The sequence below is a fragment of the Dasypus novemcinctus genome, chromosome 24 (assembly GCF_030445035.2).
Source record: "Dasypus novemcinctus isolate mDasNov1 chromosome 24, mDasNov1.1.hap2, whole genome shotgun sequence".
Classification (NCBI taxonomy): domain Eukaryota; kingdom Metazoa; phylum Chordata; class Mammalia; order Cingulata; family Dasypodidae; genus Dasypus; species Dasypus novemcinctus.
Genome location: NC_080696.1, coordinates 39,805,926 through 39,833,056, shown reverse-complemented (window position 1 = coordinate 39,833,056; position 27,131 = coordinate 39,805,926). Strand labels below are relative to the sequence as shown.

At 44.1% G+C, this 27,131-nt stretch overlaps 1 protein-coding gene and 1 long non-coding RNA gene across 5 annotated transcripts in view; one reads left to right on the top strand and one right to left on the bottom strand.

The window, feature by feature from the left end:
- LOC131275777 (uncharacterized) overlaps nt 1-25,904 on the top strand; it is a 29,190-nt gene extending 3,286 nt beyond the window's left edge. The window contains exon 2 of the long non-coding RNA XR_009183210.1: nt 21,599-25,904. This is a non-coding gene — a long non-coding RNA (uncharacterized lncRNA). The remainder of the gene's footprint in view (nt 1-21,598) is intronic.
- TGIF2 (TGFB induced factor homeobox 2) overlaps nt 19,787-27,131 on the bottom strand; it is a 16,288-nt gene continuing 8,943 nt past the window's right edge. For all 4 annotated transcript variants that reach the window (XM_004471410.5, XM_058287034.1, XM_058287035.2 and 1 more), the window contains exon 3: nt 19,787-22,516. In XM_004471410.5, coding sequence (XP_004471467.2) covers nt 21,995-22,516 — 522 coding nt within the window. In that variant the 3' untranslated portion in view covers nt 19,787-21,994. The remainder of the gene's footprint in view (nt 22,517-27,131) is intronic.

Here is a 27,131-nt window from a genome sequence, read left to right as displayed (position 1 = left end):
AATGCCAAAACATCAGCAAAAAATGACAAGTCATACTAAGAAACAGGAAGACATGGCTCAGTTAAGGGAACCAATTAAAACCTCAGAGGAGCTATAGAATTTGGAACAACAAATCAGAAAAGTTCAAACTAATCTCCTAAATCAAGTACATTAAGGAAAATATAGATAGACATGAAAGATATTAAGAAGACAATGTGGGAAGCGGATTTGGCCCAACGGATTGGGTGTCCACCTACCACATGGGAGGTCCAAGGTTCAAACCCAGGGCCTCCTGACCTGTGTGGTAAGCTGGCCCATACACGCAGTGCTGATGCGCGCAAGGAGTGCCATGCCACGCAGGGGTGTCCCCCGCATAGGGGACCCTCAAGTGCAAGGAGCACCCAATAAGGAGAGCTGCTCTGTGCGAAGAAAGCGCAGCCTGCCCAGGAGTGGCGCTGCACACACAGCTGACACAGAAAGATGATGCAACAAAAGCGAGACACAGATTCTGGGTGCTGCTGACACAAGCAGACACAGCAGAACAAACAACGAACAGACACGGAGAGCAGACAACTGGGCAGGGGGAGGAAAAAAAAAGAATGTAGGAAGCAGATGTGGCTCAAGTTATTGGGCTTCTGCCTACCACATGGGGGTTCCATGGTTCCGTTCCTGGTGCAAGCTGGGGAGACAAACTAACACAACAAGATGACGCAGCAAGAGACACAAGGAGAAAAAAAATCAAGACAACATAGAGGGAAACGGACTTGGCCCAGTGGTTAGGGCGTCTGTCTACCACATGGGAGGTCTGCGGTTCAAACCCCGGGCCTCCTTGACCTGTGTGGAGCTGGCCCATGTGCAGTGCTGATGCGCGCAAGGAGTGCTGTGCCACACGGGTGTCCACCGCGTAGGGGAGCCCCACGCACAAGGAGTGACCCCCGCAAGGAGAGCCGCCCAGTGCAAAAGAAAAGTGCAGCCTGCCTAAGAATGGCACCACCCACATGGAGAGCTGACACAACAAGATGATGCAACAAAAAAAGAGACACAGATTCCCATGCCGCTGACAACAACAGAAGCGGACAAAGAAACAAGACGCAGCAAATAGACACAGAACAGACAGCCGGGAGGTGGGGAGGGGAGAGAAATAAACAAATAAATCTTTAAAAAAAAAAAAAAAAGACAACATAGAGACACAAGAAAGGGAGCAGAGGTTCCCAGTGCCTCCTAAGGAGGACAAGCAGGATGGTGAACTTGCATGATGGGCAGGCACTGTGAGCTGATGCAACAAAAGACACAAGAGGAAAAACATAATGAGAGACACATAAAAGAGCAGGGAATGGAGGTGCTTTTAAGCAATTAGGTGCCTCCCTCCCACATCAGAGGTCCTGGGTTCAGTTCCTGGTGCCTCCTAAAGAAATAAGACAGACACAGCAACTGCAAACAGTGAGAGGGTGAGGAGAGATAAAAATAAAATCTTTTAAAAAAAAAAAGGCAGTGTGTGAGCAAAAAGAAGAATTAAAAAAAAATTTTTAAAGCATTATTTATTTTCCACTCCCCCACCCCCGCACTGCTGTTTTTGCTGTCTGTGTCCATTTGCTGTGCGATCTTCTGTATCTGTTCCTCTTTTTGTCTTCTCATCTTTCTCCTCTAGAATTCAGAGGGATTTGATCCTGGGAACCTCTGATGTGGAGAGAGGTTCCCTGTCAATTGCGTCACCTCAGTTCCTGGTCTCTGCTGATGTGCTTCACTTTGATTCTCCCCTTCGTCTCTCTTTTGTTGGGTCATCATCTCACTGTGTGACTCATTTGTGCAAGCACTGGCTCACCATATGGGCACTCACGTGGGCACTCGGCCTCCTGCATGGGCACTGGCTCACTGGACAGGCACGCATGCTTTCTCTTCCTCTTTTTCACCAGGAGGTCCCAGGGATCAAACCTGGGTCTGCACATATGGTAGGTGGAGGCCTTATCACTTGAACCACATCTGCTTCCCAAAAAGAAGAATTTGAAAGTTTATAAAGAAACAAAAATTATGGGGATGAAAGGCACAATAATGGAGATTTAAAAATACACTAGAGATATACAATTGCAGGTTTTAATCAGGCGAAGAGAAGAATCTGATTACTGGAAGACAGGACAATAGAAATCATACAGTCTGAAGAACAATAGAAAAAAGAAAAGGAAAAATTGAGCAGTGTCTCAGGGACTTGAGTGACAGCAAGAAGCAAGCATACAAATATATACATCATGGCTGTGCCAGAAGGAGAAGAGGTAAGAAAGGGGGCAGAAAGAATATTTGAGGAAATAATGGCTGAAAACTTCCTAATTCTTAGGAAAAACATAAATATGCATAACCAAGAAGTAAAATGTACTCCAAACAGAATAAACCCCAATAGACCCACTCTGGAATACATAATGTCAAATCCCAAAGGTAGAGAGAAAATTCTGAAAATAGGAGAAAATAGGATCCTCATCAGACACTGTGGAGATGAGAAGGCAATGGTATGATATATATGTGTGTGTGTGTATGTTTTTTAAGATTTATTATTTCTCCCCACCCTCTTATTGTTTACATTTGCTGTGTCTGTTTGTTATGTGCTGGTCTTCTTTTTTTTTTTTAGGAGGCACCAGGAACCAAACCTGGGACCTCCCATGTGGGAGGGAGGCATCTAATTGCTTGAGCCTCCTCTGCTCCCTGCTTTGTTGTGTCTCTCGTTATGTTTTACTCCATGTGTTTCTTGTTGCATCATCTCGTTGTGTCAGCTTGCCATGCTAGCCTGTCGCCTCAGCTCACTGTCTTGCTCATCTTCTTTAGGAGGCACTGGAACTGAACCCTGACTCCCCATGTGGTAGGTAGGAGCTCAGTCACTTGAGCCACATCTGCTTCCTGGTGCAATATATTTAAAGTCCTAAAAGAGAAAAACTGCTGGCCTAAAATTATTTTTCTGGCAAACTGTCAGAAAAGAAAAAGAGAGAGTTTAAAGCATTCACAGATAGGGAAGCAGACGTGGCTCAACTGATAGAGCATCCACCTACCATATGGAGGGTCCAGGGTTCTATACCCAGGGCCTCCTGACTGGTGTGTGGTAAGCTGGACCACACACAGTGCTGTCGCACACAAGGAGTACCGTGCCATGCAGGGGCGCCCCCACATAGGGGAGCCCCACACGCAAGGAGTGTGCCCTGCAAGGAGAGCCACCCCGCGTGAAAAAAGTACAGCCCACCCAGGAGTGGTGCCGCAAACATGGAGAGCTGACACAGCAAGATGACGCAACAAAAAAGAGACACAGTTTCCCAGTGCCACCTGATAATACAAGCGGATGCAGAAGAATACAAAACGAGTGGACACAGCAGACAATGTGGGTGGGGGAAGGGGAGAGAAATAAATAAAATAAATCTTAAAAAAGAAAACACTCACAGATAAACAGAAACTGAGAGAGTTTGTCAACAAAAGACCTGCCCTATAGGCATTGCTAAAAGGAGCTCTTCAGATTGAAAGGAAAAGACAGGAGAGGGTAGCTTGGAACAGCATGAAGTAAAAATCTTTAGTAAAGGTAACTAAATGGGTAAATGCAAATGCAGTAGTACTGTGTCCTCAATATATAATTCTATTCTTCAATTCCTGAAAGTCAGAATACAGTTAAATAAAAAAAAGTGATATTACTAGATAGTGGGCACATAAAATATTAAGAGGTCATGAGAGACAAAAACAACATAAAGGGGAAATAGAGCGATATGGAAACAGAGAATGTATATGTTATTGAAGCTAAATTGGTATCTTTTCAAATCAATAGGTTATAGATGTAGGTTGTGAAATCAAACCTCAGGGTAACCACAAACAAAGTATTTTAAAAATGTACAGAAATGAGAAAGGATCAGTCAAATACATCACGAAAGAGTGACTAGACAGAAAAGGAGCCTGCAATAAAGGAAAAGAGAGACAAAAAAAGGACATTATATTAGCCAAAGGGGTCCTGATTCAAAATATCAGAAATAGGTTGGTTGTGGGTTTTTTTTTAACTTTTTAAAAAAAGATTTATTTATTTTATTTCATTTATTCCCTCCCCCTGCCCCTTGTTGTTTGCGCTTGTTGTCTGCTGTCAGCTCTTCATGGTGGTGTGGGCTCTCAGCTCTCTGTGGCAGCACAGGCCAGCTTGCCTTCACCAGGAGGCCCTGGGGATAGAACCCAGGGTTTCCCATATGATAGATGGGAGCTTAGTCACCTGAGCCATAGCTGCCTCCCAGGTTGGTTTTAATAAACGGTATTTATTTGGGGTAGAAGTTTATGGTTATCAGGCCATAAAGCATAAGTTACTTCCCTCACCAAAGTCTATTGCCATGTGTTAGAGCAAGATGGCTGCCAATGTCTGCCAGGATTCAGGCTTCCTGGGTTCCTCTCTTCCTGGGGCTCATTTCTGTCTGGGCTCAGCTTCTCTAGTTTCTCCACAAGGCCAGCTGTAGACTCTCAGGCAACCAGCTCTGTTTTTCTCCCTGGCATTTGATTCTCTCTGGGATCAGCTGCTCTGCTCCTCTCTGCGTGCTTACTTCTGGGCTGCAGCCCAAAACTCTAGCATCAAACTCCAACATTGAAACTCTAACTAACTTCTCTGCTCTGCTGTGTAGTTTTATCTGTGAGTCCCTGCCCCCTTGGTCCTACTGATGTGGCCCAAAGCCCTAACCATAATTTTTAAAAATTTATTTTATCATCATTTTTAAAAAAAGATACATAGATCACACAAAATGTTACATTAAAAAATATAAGAGGGGAAGTGGATGTGGCTCAACTGATAGAGCTTCCACCTACCATATGGGAGGACCTGGGTTCCATACCTGGGGCCTCATGGTGAAAAAGAAGAAAAAGTGTGCCCACTCAGCAAGCTAGTGCCTGTGAGGATGCCCACATGAGCCAGTGCCCGCATGAGTGCCCAAGCCAGTACGTGTGCCAGTGCCTGTGTGAGTGCGTGCATGGTCAGCCAGTGCCCTGCGCAAGTGAGTCACACAGCAAGGTGATGATGCATCAAAAGAGAGACAAGGGGAGAGTCAAGGTGAAGCACAGCAGAAACCAGTAACTGAGGTGGCCCCATTGACAGGGAACCTCACTCCCCATCAGAGGTCTCCAGGATTGAATCCCAGTGAATCCTAGAAGAGAGAAAAGCAGAAAAGGAGACTACACAGACAGCAAAAACAGCAGGGTAAAAGGAGGGGAAAGAGGAGGGGGAATCTTAAAAAAATGTATATATATGTATAAAAGAGCTTCCCATATATCCCACTCCCCACCCCATCCCTTCTTCCACATCAACAACCTCTTTCATCAATGTGGCATATTCATTGCATTTGATGAATACATTTTGGAGCACTGCTGCACCTCATGGATTATAGTTTACATTGTAGTTTATACTCTCCCCCAGCCATTCAGTGGGTTTTGGCAGGATATATAATGTCCTGCATGTGTCCCTGCAATATCATTCAGGACAAGTCCAAGTCCTGAAAATGCCCCCATATCACACCTCTTCTTCCACTCCCTGCCTTCAGCAACTCCCGTGACCACTCTCTCCACATCAATGATACAGTTTCTTCCATTGCTAGAATCACAATAGTTCTATAGTAGAATACCAGTAAATTCATTCTAATCTATATTTTATTCCTCCATCCTGTGGACACTGGGATGGCAATGTCTACTCTACCTCTAAATCAAGAGTGGGCTTAGATCCCCCATGGCTGATGGATGCGATTCTCCTGCTTGCAGTTGTAGACTCAGTTCCCTGGTGTGGTGGTTGACCATCCTCATCTCCCTGTTAGCTGACCTGGATAAGTCCAATGAACTGGAGAGTAGGTGTTGCAACACTGCTGAGGCTCAGGGCCTAGCTAACACATCAGAGATTCGAGTCTTCTGAGCATATACCAATCCCAGCACCAACCACAGGTTCAGTAAAAGTGACAGGAGAGGCATGTGTAGAGAGGTCACATCTGAGTCCAACTCCATCACACTCAGGAGCACAAATTCCAGACTGGAGCCTACTGGCAAGGCACTGAACTCCAGAGCCATCTGCCATGACCGTAAACCTGGGTATCTCTGTAGCCCAGGGTTGTATCTACTTTGGCTTTCTCTGGAATCCAGCCATGACTTGCATAAGCACGACCTCTCTGAAGACCTCCTGACTCATTTTGAACTCTCAGCCATGTAAATTCATTTGTCTTTACCATTTCCTCCTTTTATTCAAGGTCTTTTTCTAGTTGCAGCACCAGCTGGTAATTGGTAGTAATCCCTTGGTGCCAGGGAGGCTCATCCCCAGGAGTTAAGTCCCACACTGGAGGAAAGGTAATGCATTTACATGCTGAGTTTGGCTTAGAGAGTGGCCACATTTGAGCAACATGGAGGCTCTCAGAAGGTAACTCTTAGGCACTCTGCAGCTCTAGGCCTAGTTGAAATTTCAGGCACACAGGTTCATAAGCATAGTCATCAGTATCAAGGACCCATCATTGGACCATCCTTCTTCACTGGTCTTTGCCCTTGTACTTCAGGGATTGTTGCTGATCCATTGGGGAATGCTACAGAACTCCTCAGGATGGAAACTTAGTACTCCCTCAGTTGTCATGTGTAACTCTACTCACTGTGACAATACCCAACGAATATCCAAACATATCTGTATACCCTATATGCATGCCCTGGAGAACACCCTCCCACCCATGCATCCCCCATCAATGACACCCCACACCAGTGCTCCTCCCCTGCTATAGTTGACCCTCTGTGTCCAAAACGTCTTCCAAAATGAAGCCTAATATATTGCCAAATCCAATTAGTAGGAAAATGAAATAGTAATGATAGGTTTAAATATTAGAAATAGAATATATAATCATTTAGAAAAACTAAAAGTGAAAAATAAATTGGGGTATTAAAAAATGAAAAATATCATAAAACTTTTTTTTAAAATATTTTCCCTTTCATCACTGTAATAGGTGTTGCCCTGTATGTACAGTGGCAAAGCACTCTCTTCCAGTCCTTCCTCAGTGTCTACATAAATTTTTAAAATGTTTTTATGTCTTCAGAAAAGTTTTAGGTCACAGTAAAGTCACATATACAATACAGGGGACGCCCATATACCCAACAACAAAACCTTTTCCCCCTTCCCCAGCAATGATCTTTTTATATGTGGATGTTGTATTTGCTACAGCTGATGTACAGATATTGAAACATAGCTACTAACCATGGTTCCATTATGGTTTATAGTATGGTTTACATTTTATTTTAGACTTTACACTTTTATAAATTTTTGGTAATTTAACCTAATCATAATTTAATTATGCCCAGATACAGACCAGTTTACAAACATAATCCAATATATATTTTTGGAATTCATAAGCCATATCAAACCACTACAGATGTATAAAACCAAACGACAGGGAAGCAGATGTGGCTCAACTGATAGAGCATCCACCTACCATATAGGAGGTAGAGAGTTCAATATCCAGGGCCTCCTGGCCCATGTGGTGAGTTGGCCCATGTGCACTGCTGCTATGTGCAAGAAGTGCCATGCCACATGGGTGTCCCCTGCGTAGGGGGGCCCCACACGCAAGGAGTGTGCCCCACAAGGAGAGCTGCCCCACGCAAAAATAGCGCAGCCCACCTAGGAGTGGTGCAGCACACATGGAGAGCTGACACAGCAAGATGACACAACAAAAAGAGACACGGATTCCCAGTGCCTCCTGACAAGAATGCAAGTGGACATAGAAGAACACACAGCAAATCGACACAGAGAACAATGAGGGGGGGAGAGAAATAAATAAAAATAAATCTCTAAAAAAACCCAAAAAACCAAAGGACAAAATAGCTGAAGTCAGTACTGCATTTATAGTAATAACATTGAATGTTAATGGATTAAATGCCCCAATCAAAAGACACAGCGTGGCAGAATGAAGAAAAAAAGCACACTCCAACTATATGTTGTTTACAGAAGACTCATCTTAGACCCAAAGATACAAATAGGTTGAAAGTGAAAGGATAAAGCTAATCCATGCAAATATTAACTGCAGGAGAGCTGGATAGCTATACTGATATTAGACAAAATAGACTTCATTTCAAGAGCTGTTACAAGAGGGAAACAGATGTAGCTCAACCGATTGGGCTCCCATCTACCATATAGGAGGTCCAGGGTTGATGCCCAGGGCCTCCTGCTGAGGGCAAGCTGGCTCATGCGGTGAGCTGTCACATGCGGAGTGCCAGCCCACGCAGGAGAATGGGAATGCCGCTCCACATGGGAAAGCTGCCCCATGCAGCACGATGATGCAACAAGAGACACAGAGGAGAGAAAATAAGAAGACATATCAAACGGAGTTGAAGTGGTACAAGAGAGCAATCGCCTCTCTCCCACTCTGGAAGGTCCCAGGATTGGTTCCTGGAGCCGCCTAATGAGAATACAAGCAGACACAGAAGAACACACAATGAATGGAAACAGAGTACAGATAATGGGGGAAATGAGCGGGGGTGGAGAAATAAATCTTTAAAAAAAAGCTGTTACAAGAGGCAAAGGAGGATACTACATATTAATAAAAGGGTCACTCCACCAAGAAGAAGTAACAATCATAAATATTTATGCACCTAACTGTGGTGCATAAAATATATGAGGCAATAACTGGCAAAACCGAAGGGAGAAATAGACGCCCCTAAAATAATAGTTGGAGTTCAATATACCACTCTCATCAATAGATAGACCGTCTAGACAAAGATCAATAAGGAAACATGAATATTATGATAAATGAAGTTGACCTAACAGACATGTATAGAACATTGCACCCCAAAAGAGCAGGATATAAATTTCTTCCCAAGAGCACATGGGTTGTTCTCCAGGATAGAACATACGTTGGGTCACAAAACAAAATCTCAATACATTTAAAAAGATAGAAATTATACAAAGCATCTTCTCTGGCACAGTGGAATAAAGCTGGAAATCAGTAACAGGCAGAGAAGTGGAAAATCCACAAATATATGGAGGTTAAATATTGTACTCTTAAAACCAATCAGTGGGGTAAAGAAGAAATTACAAGGGAAATCAGTAAATATCTTGAGATGAATGAAAATGAGAATAAACACATCAAAACTATATGGGGAAACAAACATCCCAAAACCTATAGGATGTACAAAGGCAGTACTGAAAGTAATTTATAGCCCTAAATGTTTAGATTAAAAAAGAAAGAACTGTAATTAAAGACCTCAGTATATACCTGAAGAAAAAGATAAGCAAATTAAGCCCAAAGCAAGAAAAAGGAAATAAATGAAATTGAAAATAAAAAATAGCATTAACAAAGTCAAAACTTGGTTCTTTGAAAAAATTAACTTTTAGCTACATTGACAAAATGAAAGAGAAGAGGCAAATAAAAAAAAGGGGGGGGGGACATTTCTACTGACTGCACAGAAATATAAAGAATCATAAGAGGATGCTATGAACAACTATATGCAAATAAATTAGACAAACTAGATGAAGTGAATAAGTTCCTAGGAAGACATGACTACACTGACTCTAGAAGAAATAGAAGATCTCAACAAACCAATTACAAGTAAAGAGGTTGAATCAGTCATCAAAACCCTCCCAAACCTCCTCAAAATTAAACACTTTTGTACCTCACAAGACTTTATCAAAAGGGAGAAAAGACAGCCAACTCAATGGAGGAAAATATTTTGAAATCACATATCCAATAAGGATATATAAAGAGATGTTACAACTCAACAATAAAAAGACAAACAACCCAAAATTGAAAAAAAAAAAAAAAAAAACCCTCCCGAAAAAGAAAGAAAAACCCAGGGGGGAGTGGATGTAGCTCAAGTGGTTGAGCACCTGCTTCCCACATAGGAGGTCCCAGGTTTGATCCCTCGTACCTCCTAAAAACAAAACAAGCAACAAATGAACTTGGGGGAGCCAGTGTAGCTAAGTGATTGAACGCTGGCTGCCCAACTACGAGGTTCCAGGTTCAGTCCCCAGCCTGGTACCTAAAAAAGAAACCTAGCACCAGATGGCTTTCTCAAACTCTTCCAAAAAAAATTAGAGATGAGGGAACACTACCTAATTCATTCTATGGAGTCAACATCACCCTAATACCAAAGCCAGATAAAGATACTACAAGATTAGAAAATTATAGTCCAATTTCTCCTATAAATATAGATGCAAAAATCCTCAAAAGAATTCTAGCAAATCAAATCGAATAGCACATGAAAAGAATTATACACCATGATCAAGTGGGTTTTATCCCAGGTATGCAAGGGTGGTTCAACATAAGAAAATCAATTAATGTAACAGACCAGATTTTAAAAAATGAAGGGGAAAGAAACACATGATCATCTCAGTTGATGCAGAAAAGGCATTTGACAAAATCCAGCATGCTTTCTTGATAAAAACACTTTAAAAAATAGGTTTAGAAGGAAAGTTCCTCAACATGATAAAGGGCATATATGAAAAACCCACCAAAACTTCATACTCAATGATGAAAGACTGAAAGCTTTTCCTCTAAGATCTGGAACAAGACAAGGATGCCCACTATCACTACTCTTATACAACATTTTACTGGAACTTCTAGCCAGAGGAGTTAAGCAAGAAAAAGAAATACAATGTATCCAAGTTGGAAAGGAAGAAGTAAAATTTTATTTGCAGATGACATGATCCTGTATAAAGAAAGTCCTGAAAAATCTACAACAAAGCTACTGGAGTTAATAAATGGGTTCAGCAAAGTGGCAGGGTACAAGATCAACGTGCAAAAATCAGTAGTATTTCTATGCACTGTAATGAGAAATCTGAGGAGGAAATCAAGAAAGTCCATTTCCACTAGCAACTAAAAGAATTCAAACATCTGGGAAACAGACTTTGGCCCAGTGGTTAGGGCGTCCGTCTACCATATGGGAGGTCCGCGGTTCAAACCCGGGCCTCCTTGACCCGTGTGGAGCTGGCCATGCGCAGCACTGATGCGCGCAAGGAGTGCCGTGCCACGCAAGGGTGTCCCCCGCGTGGGGGAGCCCCACGCGCAAGGAGTGCGCCCGTGAGGAAAAGCCGCCCAGCGTGAAAAGAAAGAGCAGCCTGTCCAGGAATGGCGCCGCCCACACTTCCCGTGCCGCTGACGACAACAGAAGCGGACAAAGAAACAAGACGCAGCAAATAGACACCGAGAACAGACAACCAAGGGAGGGCGGGTGGGGGGGGGAGGGGATTAAATAAATAAATAAATCTTAAAAAAAAAAAAAGAATCAAACATCTAGGAATAAATTTAACCGAGGGTATAAAGGACTTACATATGGAAAACTACCAAACTTTCCTAAAGGAAATAAAAGAAGACCTAAATAAATGGAAAGGCATTCTATGTTTATGGATTAGAAGATTAAGTATGTTTATTATATCCTACCCAAAATGATTTAGAAATTCCATACAATCCCATTCAAAATTCCAAAAGACTACTTTGCAGAAATGGAAAAGTCAGTTATCAAATTTATTTGGAAGGGTAAGGGGCCCCAAACAGCCAAAAACCATCTTGAAAATGAATGAAGTTGAAGGACTCACACTTCCTGACTTTAAAACTTATTACAGGGAAGTGGATTTGGCTCAATGGATAGAGCATCCGCCTACCACACAGGAGATACAGGGTTCAAACCCAGGGCCTCCTGACCCATGTGATGAGCTGGCCCATGTGCAGTGCTGATGTGCGCAAGGAGTGCCATGCCATGCAGGGTTGCCCCCTGTGTAGGGGAACCCCATGCGTAAGGAGTACGCCCCATAAGGAGAGCCACCCTGCGCTAAGAAAGCGCAGCCTGCCCAGGTGTGGTGCTGCATACACAGAGAGCTGACACAGTAAGATGACGCAACAAAAAGAGACAGAGATTCTCGGTGCTGCCGACAAGAATCCAAGCAGACACAAGAACACAGCGAATGGACCCAGAGAGCAGACAATGGGGTGTGGGGAGAGAAATAAATAAAACATAAATCTTTACCAAAAAAAACGTTATTACAGGGACACAGATGTGGCTTAACCAGTTGGGTACCCACCTACCACATGGGAGTTCCCAGGTTTGGGTCCTGGTGCCTCATAAAAAATTGTTTAAAAAGGTGAGCGGAAACCACCTCCTGCCACAACAAGCTAGATGCCACCTCCTTCTGCAGTGAACTAGACACTGCCTCCTTCTGTAATGAGCTAGACACTGCCTCCCTCCACAATGAGCTAGATGCTGCCCCTGCTGCAACAAGCAGATGCCACAAGCCAGCAGATGCTGTAGCCAGCAGGGAGTGGGTGTAGCTCAGGCCACTGGGCACTCGTCTCTCATGTGGGAGGTCCTGGGTTCGTTTCCAGTGCCTCCTGGAGAAGGCAAGCAAACAGTGAGCAGACAGACAAGAGAACTATCTGTGGGAGCAGGGTAATAAATAAAGAAAAGTTAAATGAATAAATCTTTAAAAATAAAAAAACTTATTACAATGCTAAAGTGGTCAAAACAGCATGGTACACTAAAAAAAAAAAAGGGGGAGCCAGTTTGGCTCTGTGATTGTTCTACCTTCCCATGTATGAGGTCCTGGGTTCAATCCCCAGCCCTGGTACCTTAAAAACAAACAAACAAAAAACAAGGATAGATATATAGACCAATACAATTAAATTGAGAGTTCAGAAATAGACTTATACATCCATGGCCAATTGATTTTTGACAAGACCGCCAAGTCCACTCAATTAGGAAAGAATAGTGTCTTCGATAGTGCTGGGAGATCTGGATATTCATATACAAAAGAATGAAGGAGGACCCCTCTCTCACGCCATGTAGAAAAAGTAACTTAGAATGGATCAAAGACCTAATATAAGAACAATAACTATAAAATTCTTAGAATAAAATGTAGGGAAGCATCTTCAGGATATTGTGTTAGGCAGTGTGCTTTTAGGCAATATGCTTTATGCCCAAAGCACAAGCAATAAAAGGAAAAAAACAGATAAATGGGATCTCATCAAAATAAAAAAACTTTTAACGTATCAGAGGGCTTTATCATAAAAGTGAAAAGACAACCCACTCAATGGGAGAAAATATTTGGAAATCACATATCCAATAAGGGTTGTTTTTTTTTTTTAAGATTTATTTTTTATTTAATTCTCTCCCCTTTCCCCCCAACCCCCCCGTTGTCTGCTCTCTATGTCTATTTGCTGTGTGTTCTTTTTTGGTCTGCTTCTGTGGTTGTCAGTGGCACGGGAATCTGTTTCTTTTTATTGCGTCATCTTGTGTGTCAACTCTCTGTGTGTGCGGTGCCATTCCTGGGCAGGCTGCACTTTCTTTCGCGCTGGGCGGCTCTCCTTACAGGGCAAACTCCTTGCGCATGGGGCTCCCCTACACAGGGATACCCCTGCGTGGCAGGGCATTCCTTGCACGCATCGGCACTGTGCATGGGCCAGCTCCACACGGGTCAAGGAGGCCCAAGGTTTGAACTGCGGACCACCCATGTGGTAGGCGGATGCCCTATCCACTGGGCCAAGTCCACTTCCCCACCAATAAGGGTTTAATATCCAGAATATATAAAGAAACCCTACAATTCAACAGTAAAAAGAAAGACAACCCAATTTAAAAAATGGGAAAAAGACTTGTATAGACATCTCTCCAAAAAGGATATACAAATGGCCAAAAAGCACATGTAAAGATGCTCAACATGAGTAGCTATTAGGGAAATGCAAATTAAAACCACAATGAGATACCATTTCATACCCACTAGGATTGCTACTATTAAAAAAATAAAACAAACAAAATTACAAGTGTTGGAAAAGATGTGGGAAAAATATGAGCACTCATTCATTTGTTGCTAGTGGGAGTGTAAAATGGTGCAGCTGCTATGGAAGACAGTTTGGCAGTTCCTCAGAAAGCTAAGTATAGAATTACCATATGACCTAGCAATCCCACTACTAGGTATATTCCCCAAAGAATTGAAAGCAGCGACTTGAACAGGTAATTGCACACCAAAATTCTTAGCAGCATTATTCATAATTGCCAAAAGATGAAGACAACCCAAGAGTCCATCAACCGATGAAAAGAAAAAGAAAATATGGCATTTCCATACAATGGGAATATTATTCAACTTTAAAAAGGGAGGAGGAGGAAGGTCTTGTTCGCTGGGCTGCGGGGAGCTGCCCCAGGCGAGACAGCTCAGCGGTGGGCATGAGGAGAGAGCCCCTCTTCCCGCGGGGGCCGCGCAGGGCTGCATGGTGGTGCTTGGAGGGCTTTTTTCCCTAATGTGAGCGGAGGACTTCGGGTTCCTGCACTGTCCCCGTTAGTTCATCGTCTCCTCTCAGGACATTGAGGAGACGTGTTTGAGCAGAGCCCCTGCTCACTGAGGGCTGCCAGCTTGAAACTGGGCATGCTGTCATGCTTTTGCGGGTTCAGGACTCTTGTTGGAGACAATCCTGACGAAACTTCAGAGAGGTAAGACGTCTACAGCCCTGAAAGGGGCTACACAGTGTCCCAAGAGGATTCATTATGAGAAAAATGTCAGTCACACCTTTAAGACCTTACTTTGAAAGGAATTAAGGAGAAAGCAAATTGGAAGGTCAGCTGACAGGGAAGTGAGAATGGATAACCACCACACCAAAGAACCAAGAGAATCTACAGCTGTGGGACCAGCCATGTGGGATCGAAGCCCCTTCTCAGCTGAGAGGTGGAGTGGGCATCACCATCCCAAGGTCCTCAGGATGGAGGAATAAAATATGGATTAGAGTAGACTTATTGTATTTTAATATAAAAATATTGAGACTCTAGCAATGGACTAAATTGTATCATTGATGTGGGGACAGTGGCCACTGGAGTTGCTGAATGCAGGGCAAAGTTAAAGGAGTTGTGATATGGGGACGTTTTTGGGATTTGGAGTCATCTTGAATGATGGCAAAGCAGAACATTATCCTGACATAACCCACTGAATAGACTGGGAAAGAGTGTAAACTACAATGTAAACTATAATCCATGCTGCACAGCAGTGATCCAAAATGTATTCATCAAATGAAATGATGTACTACACTAACGAAAGAAGTTGTTGATGTGGGAGAAGTGGGGCATGTGGGGAGTGGGGTATGTGAGAAACTCCTATATTTTAATGTAACATTTTTGTGATCTGTGTATCTTTTACAAATGAAAGTATATTAAAAAAATAAAATGGGTCTTGGGGAGATGGCGTAAAAAAAAAAAGGAATGAAGTTCTGATTCATTCAACAATATGGATGAACCCTGAAGACATCGTATGGCATGAAATAAGCTAGACACAAACGGACAAATATATGATCTTTCTGATATGAAAAAATTAGAATAAGCAAACTCATAGAGTCAGAATCTAGAATATAGGTTACCAGGATTGGTGATAGGGAATGGGGAGTAAATGCTTGAATTGTACAGAGTTTCTATTTGGGTTGATTTGTAATGGATGATGGTGATGGTAATACAACATTGTGATTGCAATTAACAGCACTGAATTATATACGTGAATATTGTTAAAAGGGGTAATTTTAGGTTGTATATATTACTAGAATAAAAATGGAAAAAACCATGTAGAACTGTACAACATGAACAGTGGATCTTTTTTTTTTTTTTTTAAAGATTTATTTTTATTTATTTAATTCCCCTCCCCTCCCCCGGTTGTCTGTTTTCTGTGTCTTTTTGCTGCGTCTTGTTTCTTTGTCCGCTTCTGTTGTAGTCAGCAGCACGGGAAGTGTGGGCGGCGCCATTCCTCGGCAGGCTGCTCCCTCCTTCGCGCTGGGCGGCTCTCCTTATGGGTGCACTCCTTGCGCGTGGGGCTCCCCTACGCGGGGGACACCCCTGTGTAGCAGGGCACTCCTTGCGCGCATCAGCACTGCACATGGGCCAGCTCCACACGGGTCAAGGAGGCCCGGGGCTTGAACCGCGGACCTCCCATGTGGTAGACGGACGCCCTAACCACTGGGCCAAAGTCCGTTTCCCTGAACAGTGGATCTTAATGTAAACAATGGACTAATTAATAATACAATTATAAAAATGTTCTTTCCTGAATTATAACAAATATACTTAACTAATGCAAAAAGTTACTCAGGTGAGAGTTGGTGGAAGCAATAAGGATGGAGAAAATTGGATGAGGAGGGAGTTCATTCATCATATATCCTATTCATATTATATTGTGAAGCTCTGGCCTTAACTTTGAGATTCATTAAATTTGTTTTTATAGGGAGTGGAGGGAGGGGATCACAGAAAGTAATAGTTGGAAGAGTCCTGAGATCATGCACTTCAGCCCAAGGTCATACAGCAAATTAGAGGTTCCAAAGGGTATCTGAAACCTGATCTGTGTTCCTCCTCTTAACTTTGGGGGATTCAGGGTGGAGAACCCTTGCCTAGAAAGTATTTATGGGAGGGAGACTTGTTCCCTTTCTGCTTTCTCCCAAAGCTTTTCTTATCTTAGAAAGTGGGGAATTTGGCTGAATCCCAATGTATCCATCTAGTTAAAAGAAACATTCTGGGTGGTCTAAGATGGAAAAGAAATTGATAAAGAGGCAGATTTGATAGAAGAACAAATTTTGCCTTTGTGAGGTTGGGACTTTTTAGCACCAGTTGAACACATGATCTCAGGCTGGGGCTGGTATTTCCTCCCAGCTGAATGACTCTGTACCACACACTGCCCAGAAGCTAGCAATGGGGGTGGGAGAGAAAGAGAAAGGTGTGCCTTGAGGGGTATGACAGTGGCCCGGACAGACAGTGATGGATCACAGAAATCAGGAGTCCTGGGGTGGGGGTGGGAGGGAGGCCGTGATGGGAAAGCAAAAACCAAACACCAGCCATGGAAAACGCATCTTTTGATTAGTAGTCTAAATTTGTATCCTGGTCATTTTTTCTTTTTGCCTACAATAAATGTTTTACTATCACTTATTGAGCCATTACTATGTGCTAGTCACTGCTAAATGCTTTACATACATTCCTCTTACTCCAGAAGCTGGCTGGGCTCTTAACCATTATACTAAACTTCTTTCCTTTTATCTTTATTTTCAATTTTCCTACAGGGAATGTGGATTACTTATGTAATTAAAATCTCAGGCCATTGACTATTCCCTTTAGATATGGTATGTGAATATTTCTCAATAAAACTGTTTAATAAATAAATAATTGAATGTCTGAAACAGAGATTGAGAGGTAAAGAATTTTCTTGTTTCTTTTATTATTATTGAAATAATGAAAATGCTCTAATAATGACTGAAGTGATGAATGCACAACTGTGTGATTATACCAAATACCATTTTTGTACCCTTTGGATAAATTGTATGCTTTATTAATATGTATCAATAAAATTTGTTTAAAAAAAAATCTTAGGAAGGCTACATTTGATCTTTAGGCCACCGCAGACCCTAGGAGTCAGTAGAAGTCAGATTTCAGGGAGTCCTATTTGGTGGTATTGGTGCCCCTCTCCCTTTCACCTTGTAAGTTTGAAAGATGAGGCACTGTCTTCCCAACTCATTATCCTGATAATAACTAATCAGGTCCCTGGAACCAATGTTAGAACCTCCTTTGCCATCAGTGAAAGGTACAGATTCCTGAACTTACAGAATGTGACTCTGAGAGTAGGGCCTGAGAATTTGCATTTTAGTAAACTCTCCTTATGAACTTGGTGCATATTAAGGTTTGAGCCACTTCTCTGGGTAATTATTCCGATTCTACTAAAAAGCTGTGTGGAAGGGGGCATTTAACGGTTGTTTTTCTTTCAGCCCTGCATTGTTGAACGTCATTATCCTATTTTAGTCTCCTAAGAGGTAACTATTATTGTTCCCATTATATTGATGAGGAAATTAAGGTTTGGAGTGGTAAACTTACTTGCCACAGCAGCCAATTAAGTGGCAGAACCAGAGTCTGAACTCAAGCTTAGATCATAGAGAAGTGCTGCTTTGGAAATCAGTAACACTGAAAGCAGGGATGGCTGTCATTTCCACATCCCTCCAGCGTGCCCAGCCATATTCTCTACAGCTCCAGTGCCTAACACAGTAACAACCCACTAAGGCTAACTTGGCTTCTACCCTCAGGGAGCTTACACCTGGCAGCTTCAAACCTGAGTGCGCTTTTTAGAGTCCTGAGTCCCACCCCAGAGATTCTTATCTGTAGAGCTATGATGGAACCAAAACATTTCCCAGTTGTTGAGGTAGGGGGTCCAAAGAGAAACTACCATACCTTCAGAAACAGTGGCGCCAAGGAAGAGGTTTTCCCTGACCACCAGTCCTAAAGGCATACCCCACCCTATCACTACCACTACTTTCTTTTTTACTATTGGACACAGGGTCCAAGTTCATGTTGATACCCAAGGACTTGATTACTCACTATGGACCTGTCTCCTTACCCTAGAAGAAAGGCAGTCTGATAATATATAGCCAGCCCCAAGAGACAGCAGGTGCTCAAGACCAGCAGCAAAAATGCATTTAAAAGCTGTTTCCTCAAAGAGGCTGATACAGAAGTCAGATGTCGTTAGTTCATTCCTGGTTTCAGAGGAGGGGCCCTAGCCACATTATCCCACACTGCCAACTCTCATTAGATTACCTCAAATGCTTGCTCATTTGAAGGCTCATCAGTTTCAATCTCAATACAGAAGACATTTTTGGTTTCAATTCCCTGAAAAATAATTTTAAGATGCCATCTCTCCTTAGGCAGTCAAACCACCCAAATCACTTCCTTTTTTATTATCTTCAATGTAAAATGACTGTTGTACTAATTTTGAAGAGTTCTCCAAGCATGTTCCTATCCTGCCAAGCCTTGGGGCCAGGTGTCCAGTTTGAGGAATACTGACAGAAGTGGGAAAATCAAGACCATGGATGAATGGCTAAGGGAGTTGGGGCTCTTTATCCAAGGAACTTGAGTGGGGAGCCTTCCTTCAAATTCTTAAAGGAGAGTGACCTGTGGAAAAGACTAGACATCCTCCATCCAGTTGTACTGGGGAGAAATTGTGAGGAAGCGGATTTGAGTTGAAGAAACTTCTAGTGCTTAGCCCTTACCACTGTTAGCTGTATGCCAGCAGGTGGTGAACTGCCCATCATTTGGTCAAACATGGCTAGGGAGACATCAGGGTAACCTTAAAGCAAGACAGACTTGAATTCAAATCCTAGCACCACATATACACTGGCTGTGAGTTCAGGTAACTTATTTAGTAAGTCCCCATTTAGTTTCTTTATAAAATGAGAAGAGCATCTCACTGTATGTTCACATGCAAAAAAGAAAAAAGATCAGTGCACAGGTCCAGGCACATAGCAAGGTTCAGTAAATGTTTACTACTGTTGCAGATGCTGATTTTGCATGGCTCAGGCTGCAATTGGAATGCATAGTCATTTCGTTATGACAGAAATACAATTCACAACTAGTTTAAGCAAAAAGGGGACTTTACTAGCTTATGTAATAGGGAAGTCCACAGACAGTACTGGTTTCAGACATGACTAGCACATCCATCTCATCTCTGCCGCTCTGTGTTGGCTACAAATCCAAATCATGCTTTTTCATCAGGGGAGGGGGAGAGGACAAAATGACCAGACCAGCTCCGTAAGTTCACATCCTCACCACTTAGCAACCCAAAAGCTTGATTGTTGATTCCAGGGAAGACTGACTGCCCTACCTTGGGATATATACCACTATAAAAGCTGATGTACAGGGTGTGAGATGGGGTTGGGGCAGTGGTTTCCTGAAGGAAACGGGTGCAGGGTGCACAGAACTCACAGATGGCTAGTAGAGGGAGGGTGGAAGAAGTGAGGGTTTACGCACTGTGTAAACCCAGTGCCTGCCCTTTCCCTAGGCCTTGACGCAGTGTCACAGTGGATCAATCAAGTACCTTGTTTCTGCCTTAAAAAAAAAAACAAGAAACAACTTTATTTGACAAAAGACAAAAACAAGTTATTTACAGTAGTTTTTTGCTCAAATAATTCAATGGGACAACTGTGCTTCTCTTCCAGGTTTCTCACAATCAAACCCAAGCAGAGGCTGCGGCTGCCCCACCCCAGCTACCCCATTTCACACAAGGGGGGAATGCCAACCAGAATTCAGCAGCATGGCTCCCCCACCCACCTCCTCACTCTCAGTGCACTATGGGAAGGGGAAATCCTACCCAACCCAAAACACTCGGAGTCCCCCTGCTACCAGCATCCTGCAACAGTCGCACCAGACCTGGGCTCACAGGCATGGGTGGGGTGGGAAAAGCTGGGCAAACAGCAGCTTCAATGAATGCTGAAGCAGCCATATTTATTTTCCCCCAGGAGGGTGAGGATCCCTGATCCTCCTGGGGCACACAAGGAGAGGGCTCAGGAGGAAGAGGCTGGAGGGAGGCAAAAGAGAACGCTTAGGAAACTTGCCCACCCTGGGGGAGAAAAACTCCCTCTTTGAATAATTAATTCCCCACAACGATGGGCTAAGCCACTCAGAAGAGGGTACCCTAAGGACTTCAGGGATCTTCCCAGAAAGGGCAGGAGACAGGTTTCTGCCTTCCTCCCAGCCAGGCCCACCCACGTCAGTCAACGGCCAGGAACTCTCCCTCCTCCCCTTGCGCCTGACACCTGGCAATGTCAGGAAACAGGCTGGGGCCCTGACCTGTCTCTTGGCCCAGTAACAATGTTATTCAGAACAAAATTATTAAGGCTACTAATAACCTAAGGTTAGTGTTTCTTAGGATATATAGAGAAGGGGTATAGTGCTGTTTAACACGGTCAACCATGAAACAGCAAAAACAAAAACAAAAAACAAAAAACGCAAGAAAGGTTGGGAAGAAGAGTAAGACCAGCTGGGATCTGTTTCGCTGAAGTTCAGAGCAAGAAAGAAAGGTGCAACACAAAGACACAGCAAACAGGCTTCAGAACCTATTTCCATTCCAGTCTCTTCTGATAGCAATTCCTCAGGCAGCTGGGGGCGCTATTATCTGCTCCCTCCAGGAATGCTTTCCTGCCACCATTGTGGGAAGCAGCTACCTGTTCAGACGGGAGAGCTGCCTGACCACTAGATGGCTCACTTCTCTCCAAGTAGGAGCTGCTTTTGATATTCTGGCCCCACTATTCCAAAGGCATTCCAAACTAGGAGGCAGGGCAAACAAAGCTTTCAAGAATAATGAAGGAAGGAAACTTTAGAGAATAAAACCCACTGCCTCAATCTAGCGTATACCCTTACATGCCCCACCCCCAAGATAGAATTTAAGAACAAAAACAAAAGACACCTCTTTGATTTTTATCATCCTTCTCTGCAATGCCTAGGTTTGGTTAGATTCTCTGTTGAACCCTTTCCCTTAGCTGTGGCTTTGTCCCCTTCCGTGCCTGATGCAGAAAAGGCAGAACCCACAAATTTTTTCTTTTTGATTTTGGTAAACCAAACAACCAACAATAAAACAACCACTTGGAATTTTCGCACTACTGCAGAGATTTAGCTGGTCCCCCAAATAAAAGTACTCCACTCCTTGTAAAATAATCACCAGTTGCAGTTGGATCATTCCCAGTTCACCAGACTCCCATCATGCAACACACTCTCAGTCCCCACACCCCGGCTAACTACTCCCACTAAGGCAAACCACACCAAAGAGGGAAAATTAAACAGAGTTTAGCAAAAATCTAAACATTCAACTGGAGTTGGTTCTGTTACATCTGCTATGTTTCTCTTTTCTTTTGTTCACACTTAGGAACTTGGAATGTCCACACCTGGCTTAACACAGGCCCAATTCAAGGGCAACTTGGAACCAGCACAGATTGGCAGGTTCCCTGAGCCCAGCCCAGGAAACCCAACAGGAACAGGTGTCCCAGGGATTCTCTGGAGAAGCAGCAGCAGCACTGTGCCTGTCTCCCATCTCTTAGTCCCATCACTGTGAGGAGTTCTGAAGAAATGGCAGTCAGCAGAGGACAGGACCCCATCACAGTGCAATGACACCGGCTGACGTCTTCCTGCTGAAGACCTCTGGACAGAGGAGGCGATACCGATGTTTGGCAGTGATCCATAGAAAACCCTCTGTATGAAAGGGAACCAAAATGGAAACCCAGGACAGCTGGCTCAAGCCTTGAGCATCCCTGCTAGCAGATGCCTACTTGGGGTTTTCAGAGACTAAGGAGTTGGGAGTGTGCAGTAAGGGAGGTGATGTGTCCTGCTGCTTCTGAAGCTCCATCTCAGCAGCCCTCTGTAGCGCCACCTCCACCAACAGCTGGAAGCTGCTAAAGTCCTCCTTGTCCTGCTCTGGAGGTGTGGGTGGTGGCGTGTTGAAGAGTCCACCAGTGGGGCTTCCGGCTTCAGCCCTTGTCAGCAGGGTAAGCGTGCTACCAGGGGTCACCAGCGACCTGGGAGACTCTAGCTCCCCCTGTGGGAAGGGGGCTGCCGGCTTCTCCCCTTGGCCTGGGTGGAGTGGCATAGAGCACACAGACAAGGAGAGGACATTGGTAGGGGCAGGTACAGACACAGCCAGCACTGAGGGGCTGCTGCCCCGGGAGAGGGTCACATCTGAGGCTTTGCCCCCACGGCGGGAAATGGTAAACTGGTTAGGGTCTTTGCCATCCTTCCGAAGCATGTCTGGGAGAAGCCGCCGCCGGGCGTTGATGAACCAGTTACATATCTGGAATGAATATGAAACCAAGATCAGTTCAGACAATCAAAAACAGCTATGAAGCACTTACTATCTTCCAGGCCCAGGGACACGGCAACGAACAACACAGATAAGATCCCAGACCTCCCAGAGGTCCATAGCAGTTCAAGTTAAATAAGAAATGTTCAATTGCAACTGAAACTTAGTTAATGAAGGGAAGGTACATGGCACTAATAGAGATAACAACCCAATCGAGACTTTGTGGACTGAGGAAGTATTCTCAGGGAAGTGGCTCTTGAGATGTGAAGCATTAGTTGTTGTTTAGGTAGGGGATGGAAAAAAGCATTCTACTTAGAGGGACCAACTTGTGCAAAGACCCTGTGGCAGGTGGCAGTGGAGTGCTTGAACTCAGGTCAGTGTGGCTGGAGCTTAGGATGTTAATTAGAACTTACCTTTTATAGTAAAGATTTGATTCTTTATTCTAAGGGCAATGGGGAGCTGTAGAAAAGTTTTAAGCAAAGGAATACCTTGCTATGTAGAATACAGAGTGAAGCAGGGAGAGGGGGTAGTGTTTAGATTGTTACAGGAGATGCTGAGAAGAGGATAAATGTATAATCTGTTTGGGTAGTTGGAAACTGTAAGACCTAATGCAGGTTAGATGTGGGTGAACAGAGGAGGACAAGAGAGGGTGGTGTCAAGAGTGATTCACTCTTAAGTTTCTCGAGCAGAGTCTCATTGCAGGCCAGAGGAAAAGCCAGAGAGGGATCAAAGGACTGTCATGTAGAAGAAAAATTGTTTCCAAGCAAAACCAGGACCAGTGGTTCCAGTTGAATGTGCATTCAACCAACATCCTCAAGTCTTTTTCCCAGTGCTGCTGAGAAAGCTACATTAACCTCGACCCCATTCCTGTCTAGCCAGTAGTTTTAAGATCAATCTTTTTGGACTTATATACAAGGCATGAAATTTCCCACTGGTAAGTAGTATGCTGCAAAGCCTAAGGCACATCTGTTTGTTAAAAAGTTGCATGAAAGTCAGATACATCTAGGGAATACATTTAGTGCCCCAGCCTGTATGCCTGGACTGTTTTATCAGCTCCAGCTTCATAGCTCTACAATCCAGCCTCTTCATTAGCGGTCAGTTCTCTTTCTAAAATGCAAATGACTATCACTCCTATTCTAGAAAATTGCCATTTATCTTCTGAGCCTAGGTATTAAAACCCTCCCAGTCACATCCTATCTTTCCAGCTACCCTGTATCCTTCCCACCTTGTATCCTTCAGCATGTAAAACTGCTCAACCAGCCTTCATTCAGGCCCTGCTTTTTTTCAGTTCCATGCCTTTGTAGGGCTACATTCCTTTTTGTTGGCATGTTCTCTTTTCTACTTGGGAATGCCTAGTGCTCTAAGTCTTGGATATAGGATACTGGGAGCAGAATGGGATTCAAAAGACATCTTTATTCACCCTGGGCTGGTTTAGGGCCTGGGACAGTCTCTTCATATATGAATGAATGACAGAACATGGATAACAATATTGAAGGAGAGTGTGAATACAGTTTCTGTGCATCTGAGGGCAGCAGGCACCTAATTATAACATCGTTCTTGATTGAAAGACCAACCATTCATACCCTCTTTCCCCGCATTTACTCCTTTTGGCTTAGAGACATGACAAGAACAATTCAACAGTAGCTCGCTGGGCATTATTCAAAATAGTTATGGACTAGATTAGAAAACAGTTTCTTAGCTGCATGGCTGGTTTAAGCTCATGAATACAAAACCTGATCAACTCGTTCCTTAAAAAGGCAAATATAACCCTCATCATCTTTTCAAAGTCCTCTCCCCTCCTGACCTCCACTAGAGGAGCCATCATGGGGAAAGAGCTGCCTTATCACTCTTGCCAACTGAGAAGTAGAGGGAGAGAAGAAACAAACTATAGTGTGTAGGGGGCTGGGGCATGGGTACAGCATGATAGGTATCATTTAGGCTTCTTTTTGAGAGCCTTTGCTGCTAAGTTTATCGATAGCTACTATTTACTGAGCACTAAGAAGTACAAAATTTTCTTTAATAGTCACATTAGCCATATGAGATGACTGTGATCAATTCCCATTTTCCTTTTGAACATACTTAAAGCTTAGCCTGGTAAAGTCAGCAAGGATTCCAACTCCAGCCAGGAACCCCCAAGACTGGGCCTTTCGAGTGGAGGAACAAGCTTCTCTGGGGCTTCAGATCCCACATTTTATTTTATTCACTACAACAGTCTAAAGTTAGCACTACTCACTTTCCTTCTGCTTCCCTTTTCAAGTCTTCCTGTTCATTCAGATACTATTTATTGAGTGCCTACTATGTGGTACACTTAGTTCTTGGCACTGGAGAAGCCTCTGTGCATTAAACAGAAGTACACAGAGTTCCCCTATGGAGCTTATAGTACATATAGTTGTGGGAACTGGCAATAAGGCAATAGATGAATAACCCCTGGTAAGGGCTAGGAAGGAAACAGAAATACGAGGACAGCATATACGGATAAAAAGAATTTTGTCGACAGGGGTTCTGGCAAGGCCGAGACTTAAAGGATAGGAAGGAGCCAATCATATAGACAACTGAAGGAATTATGTTCTAGACAAGAGAAAATACCAAGTGCTAAGGTCCTGAGGCAGAAGCGAGTTTGGTTTGAGGAACTGACAGAAGGGAGTACGGTAGCTGATGTGCTCAGACGTGAGCAGGGCTCATCTAAGCTGCAACACCAGGGCAAACCACTAAGGGGTCTAAACAGTGGACTGACCTGAGTTTCACATTCTAGGTCCTCCTCTGGGCCCTGGCTTTTCTCTCCTCTCAGTTCATTAACAGGTACTTAGGGAGCACTTGCTGCAGTACCAGCTGCTGTAAGGGAGGGAAAGACCAAAGGCCTTGTCCCTCTCTGTACTGGGACTTAAGATGGCACTGGGACTTAGGATGGCACTGGGACTTAGGGTGGCAGCAATGCCTAGCAAGCCTCTAAAATGTGCTGAGTGGGGAAACGGACTTTGGCCCAGTGGTTAGGGCGTCCGTCTACCATATGGGAGGTCCGCGGTTCAAACCCCGGGCCTCCTTGACCCGTGTGGAGCTGGCCATGCGTAGTGCTGATGCGCGCAAGGAGTGCCGTGCCACGCAAGGGTGTCCCCCGCGTGGGGGAGCCCCACGCGCAAGGAGTGCGCCGGTGAGGAAAGCCGCCCAGCGTGAAAAGAAAGAGCAGCCTGCCCAGGAATGGCGCCGCCCACACTTCCCGTGCCGCTGACGACAACAGAAGCGGACAAAGCAACAAGACACAGCAAATAGACACCAAGAACAGACAACCAGGGGAGGGGGGGGGGGAATTAAATAAATAAATCTTTAAAAAAAAATAAAATAAAATAAAATGTGCTGAGTGGATCAAAGACCCAGCTTTCCCAAGGCTCCTCTACCAGTTTCTGCCCCTGCCTACCACCAGGCTTTTCTCTTGGTCCATTTATTTTTGTTTTGTTTTTTTAATCTATTTTTTTTTCTTGGCCAATTTCTGAGCAATCTGAGTAGCACCTTCCATGAGCTCTGTCTGTCTGCCTCTACCCAGCCAAAAAGACAGTCAACCCTGACAAGCTGGTGCTGGGAGCTGTCACAGCTCCTTGCCCAGCTGGCTGCTGCTGCGCCCACTCCACAGGTGACCCAGGCATAACATTGGGTCCCTGGGCAGAGCAGAGCCAAAGTGCTCTTGTGGCCCCTCCCTACCTCTTCATCCCATCATTCCAGCCCAGAAGGAATCTGTCTCTGGCGTTCCCATTTGCGCCCCTCCCCCTCACCGCTTCACCTTTATGGTCCTCCCAGTACAAATGAACGAGCACACAGAGGGGGCACTGAATCCTGGCAGAAGTTGTGGAGGAGTCCCAAGAAGAGGTAGGGCTGAAGAACTAGGATAAAGAAAAGGAAATAACCTTTTTTTTCTAAAATGGCTTAAAACACACAAATTTATTATCTTATAGTTCTGGTGGTCAGAAATCTGAAATCAGTTTCACTAAAGTCAAGGTGTTGGAAGCTCTGTGGGGAGAATCCATACCCATGCCCTTTTCAGCTTCTAGTAGCCACCTGTATTCCTTGGCTTGCATTTTGTTTAATCCACACAGAAGCCAGCGAAGTAATGAGCAGTACCCCCAAAGTACTAAAGCAAGAACTGGAACTCAAAGAGAGAAATCCACTCGCCCAAAGGCACACAGCCACTAATATTCAAATGCAGGCCTCCTGGCTCTAGGGTCCCACTGCTGTTCTTAATCTGCTTTGCTGCTGCTTCGCAGACAGAGGACAGAGGGGATAGGTGAATAATCATGATAATCTTAACACACATTTGCCCAGCACAAAACAAATCAGGTGCTGTTCCATACATTTCTCATCTACTCATTTAATCTTCAACAGCCTATGAGACAGGTTCTATGACGATCTTCATTTTCTTTCAACAGGTTTAAGAAACAGGCCCTGATCAGAGAGGTTCAGGACCTTATTCTAAGGTCACAGAGACAATGAATGGAAAGGCTGGGATTTGACCCAGGCTGCCAAGTGAAAGAAAAGGCTTAAGGGGAAGCAGACTTGGCCCAGTGGTTAGGGCATCCGCCTACCACATGGGAGGTCCGCGGTTCAAACCCCGGGCCTA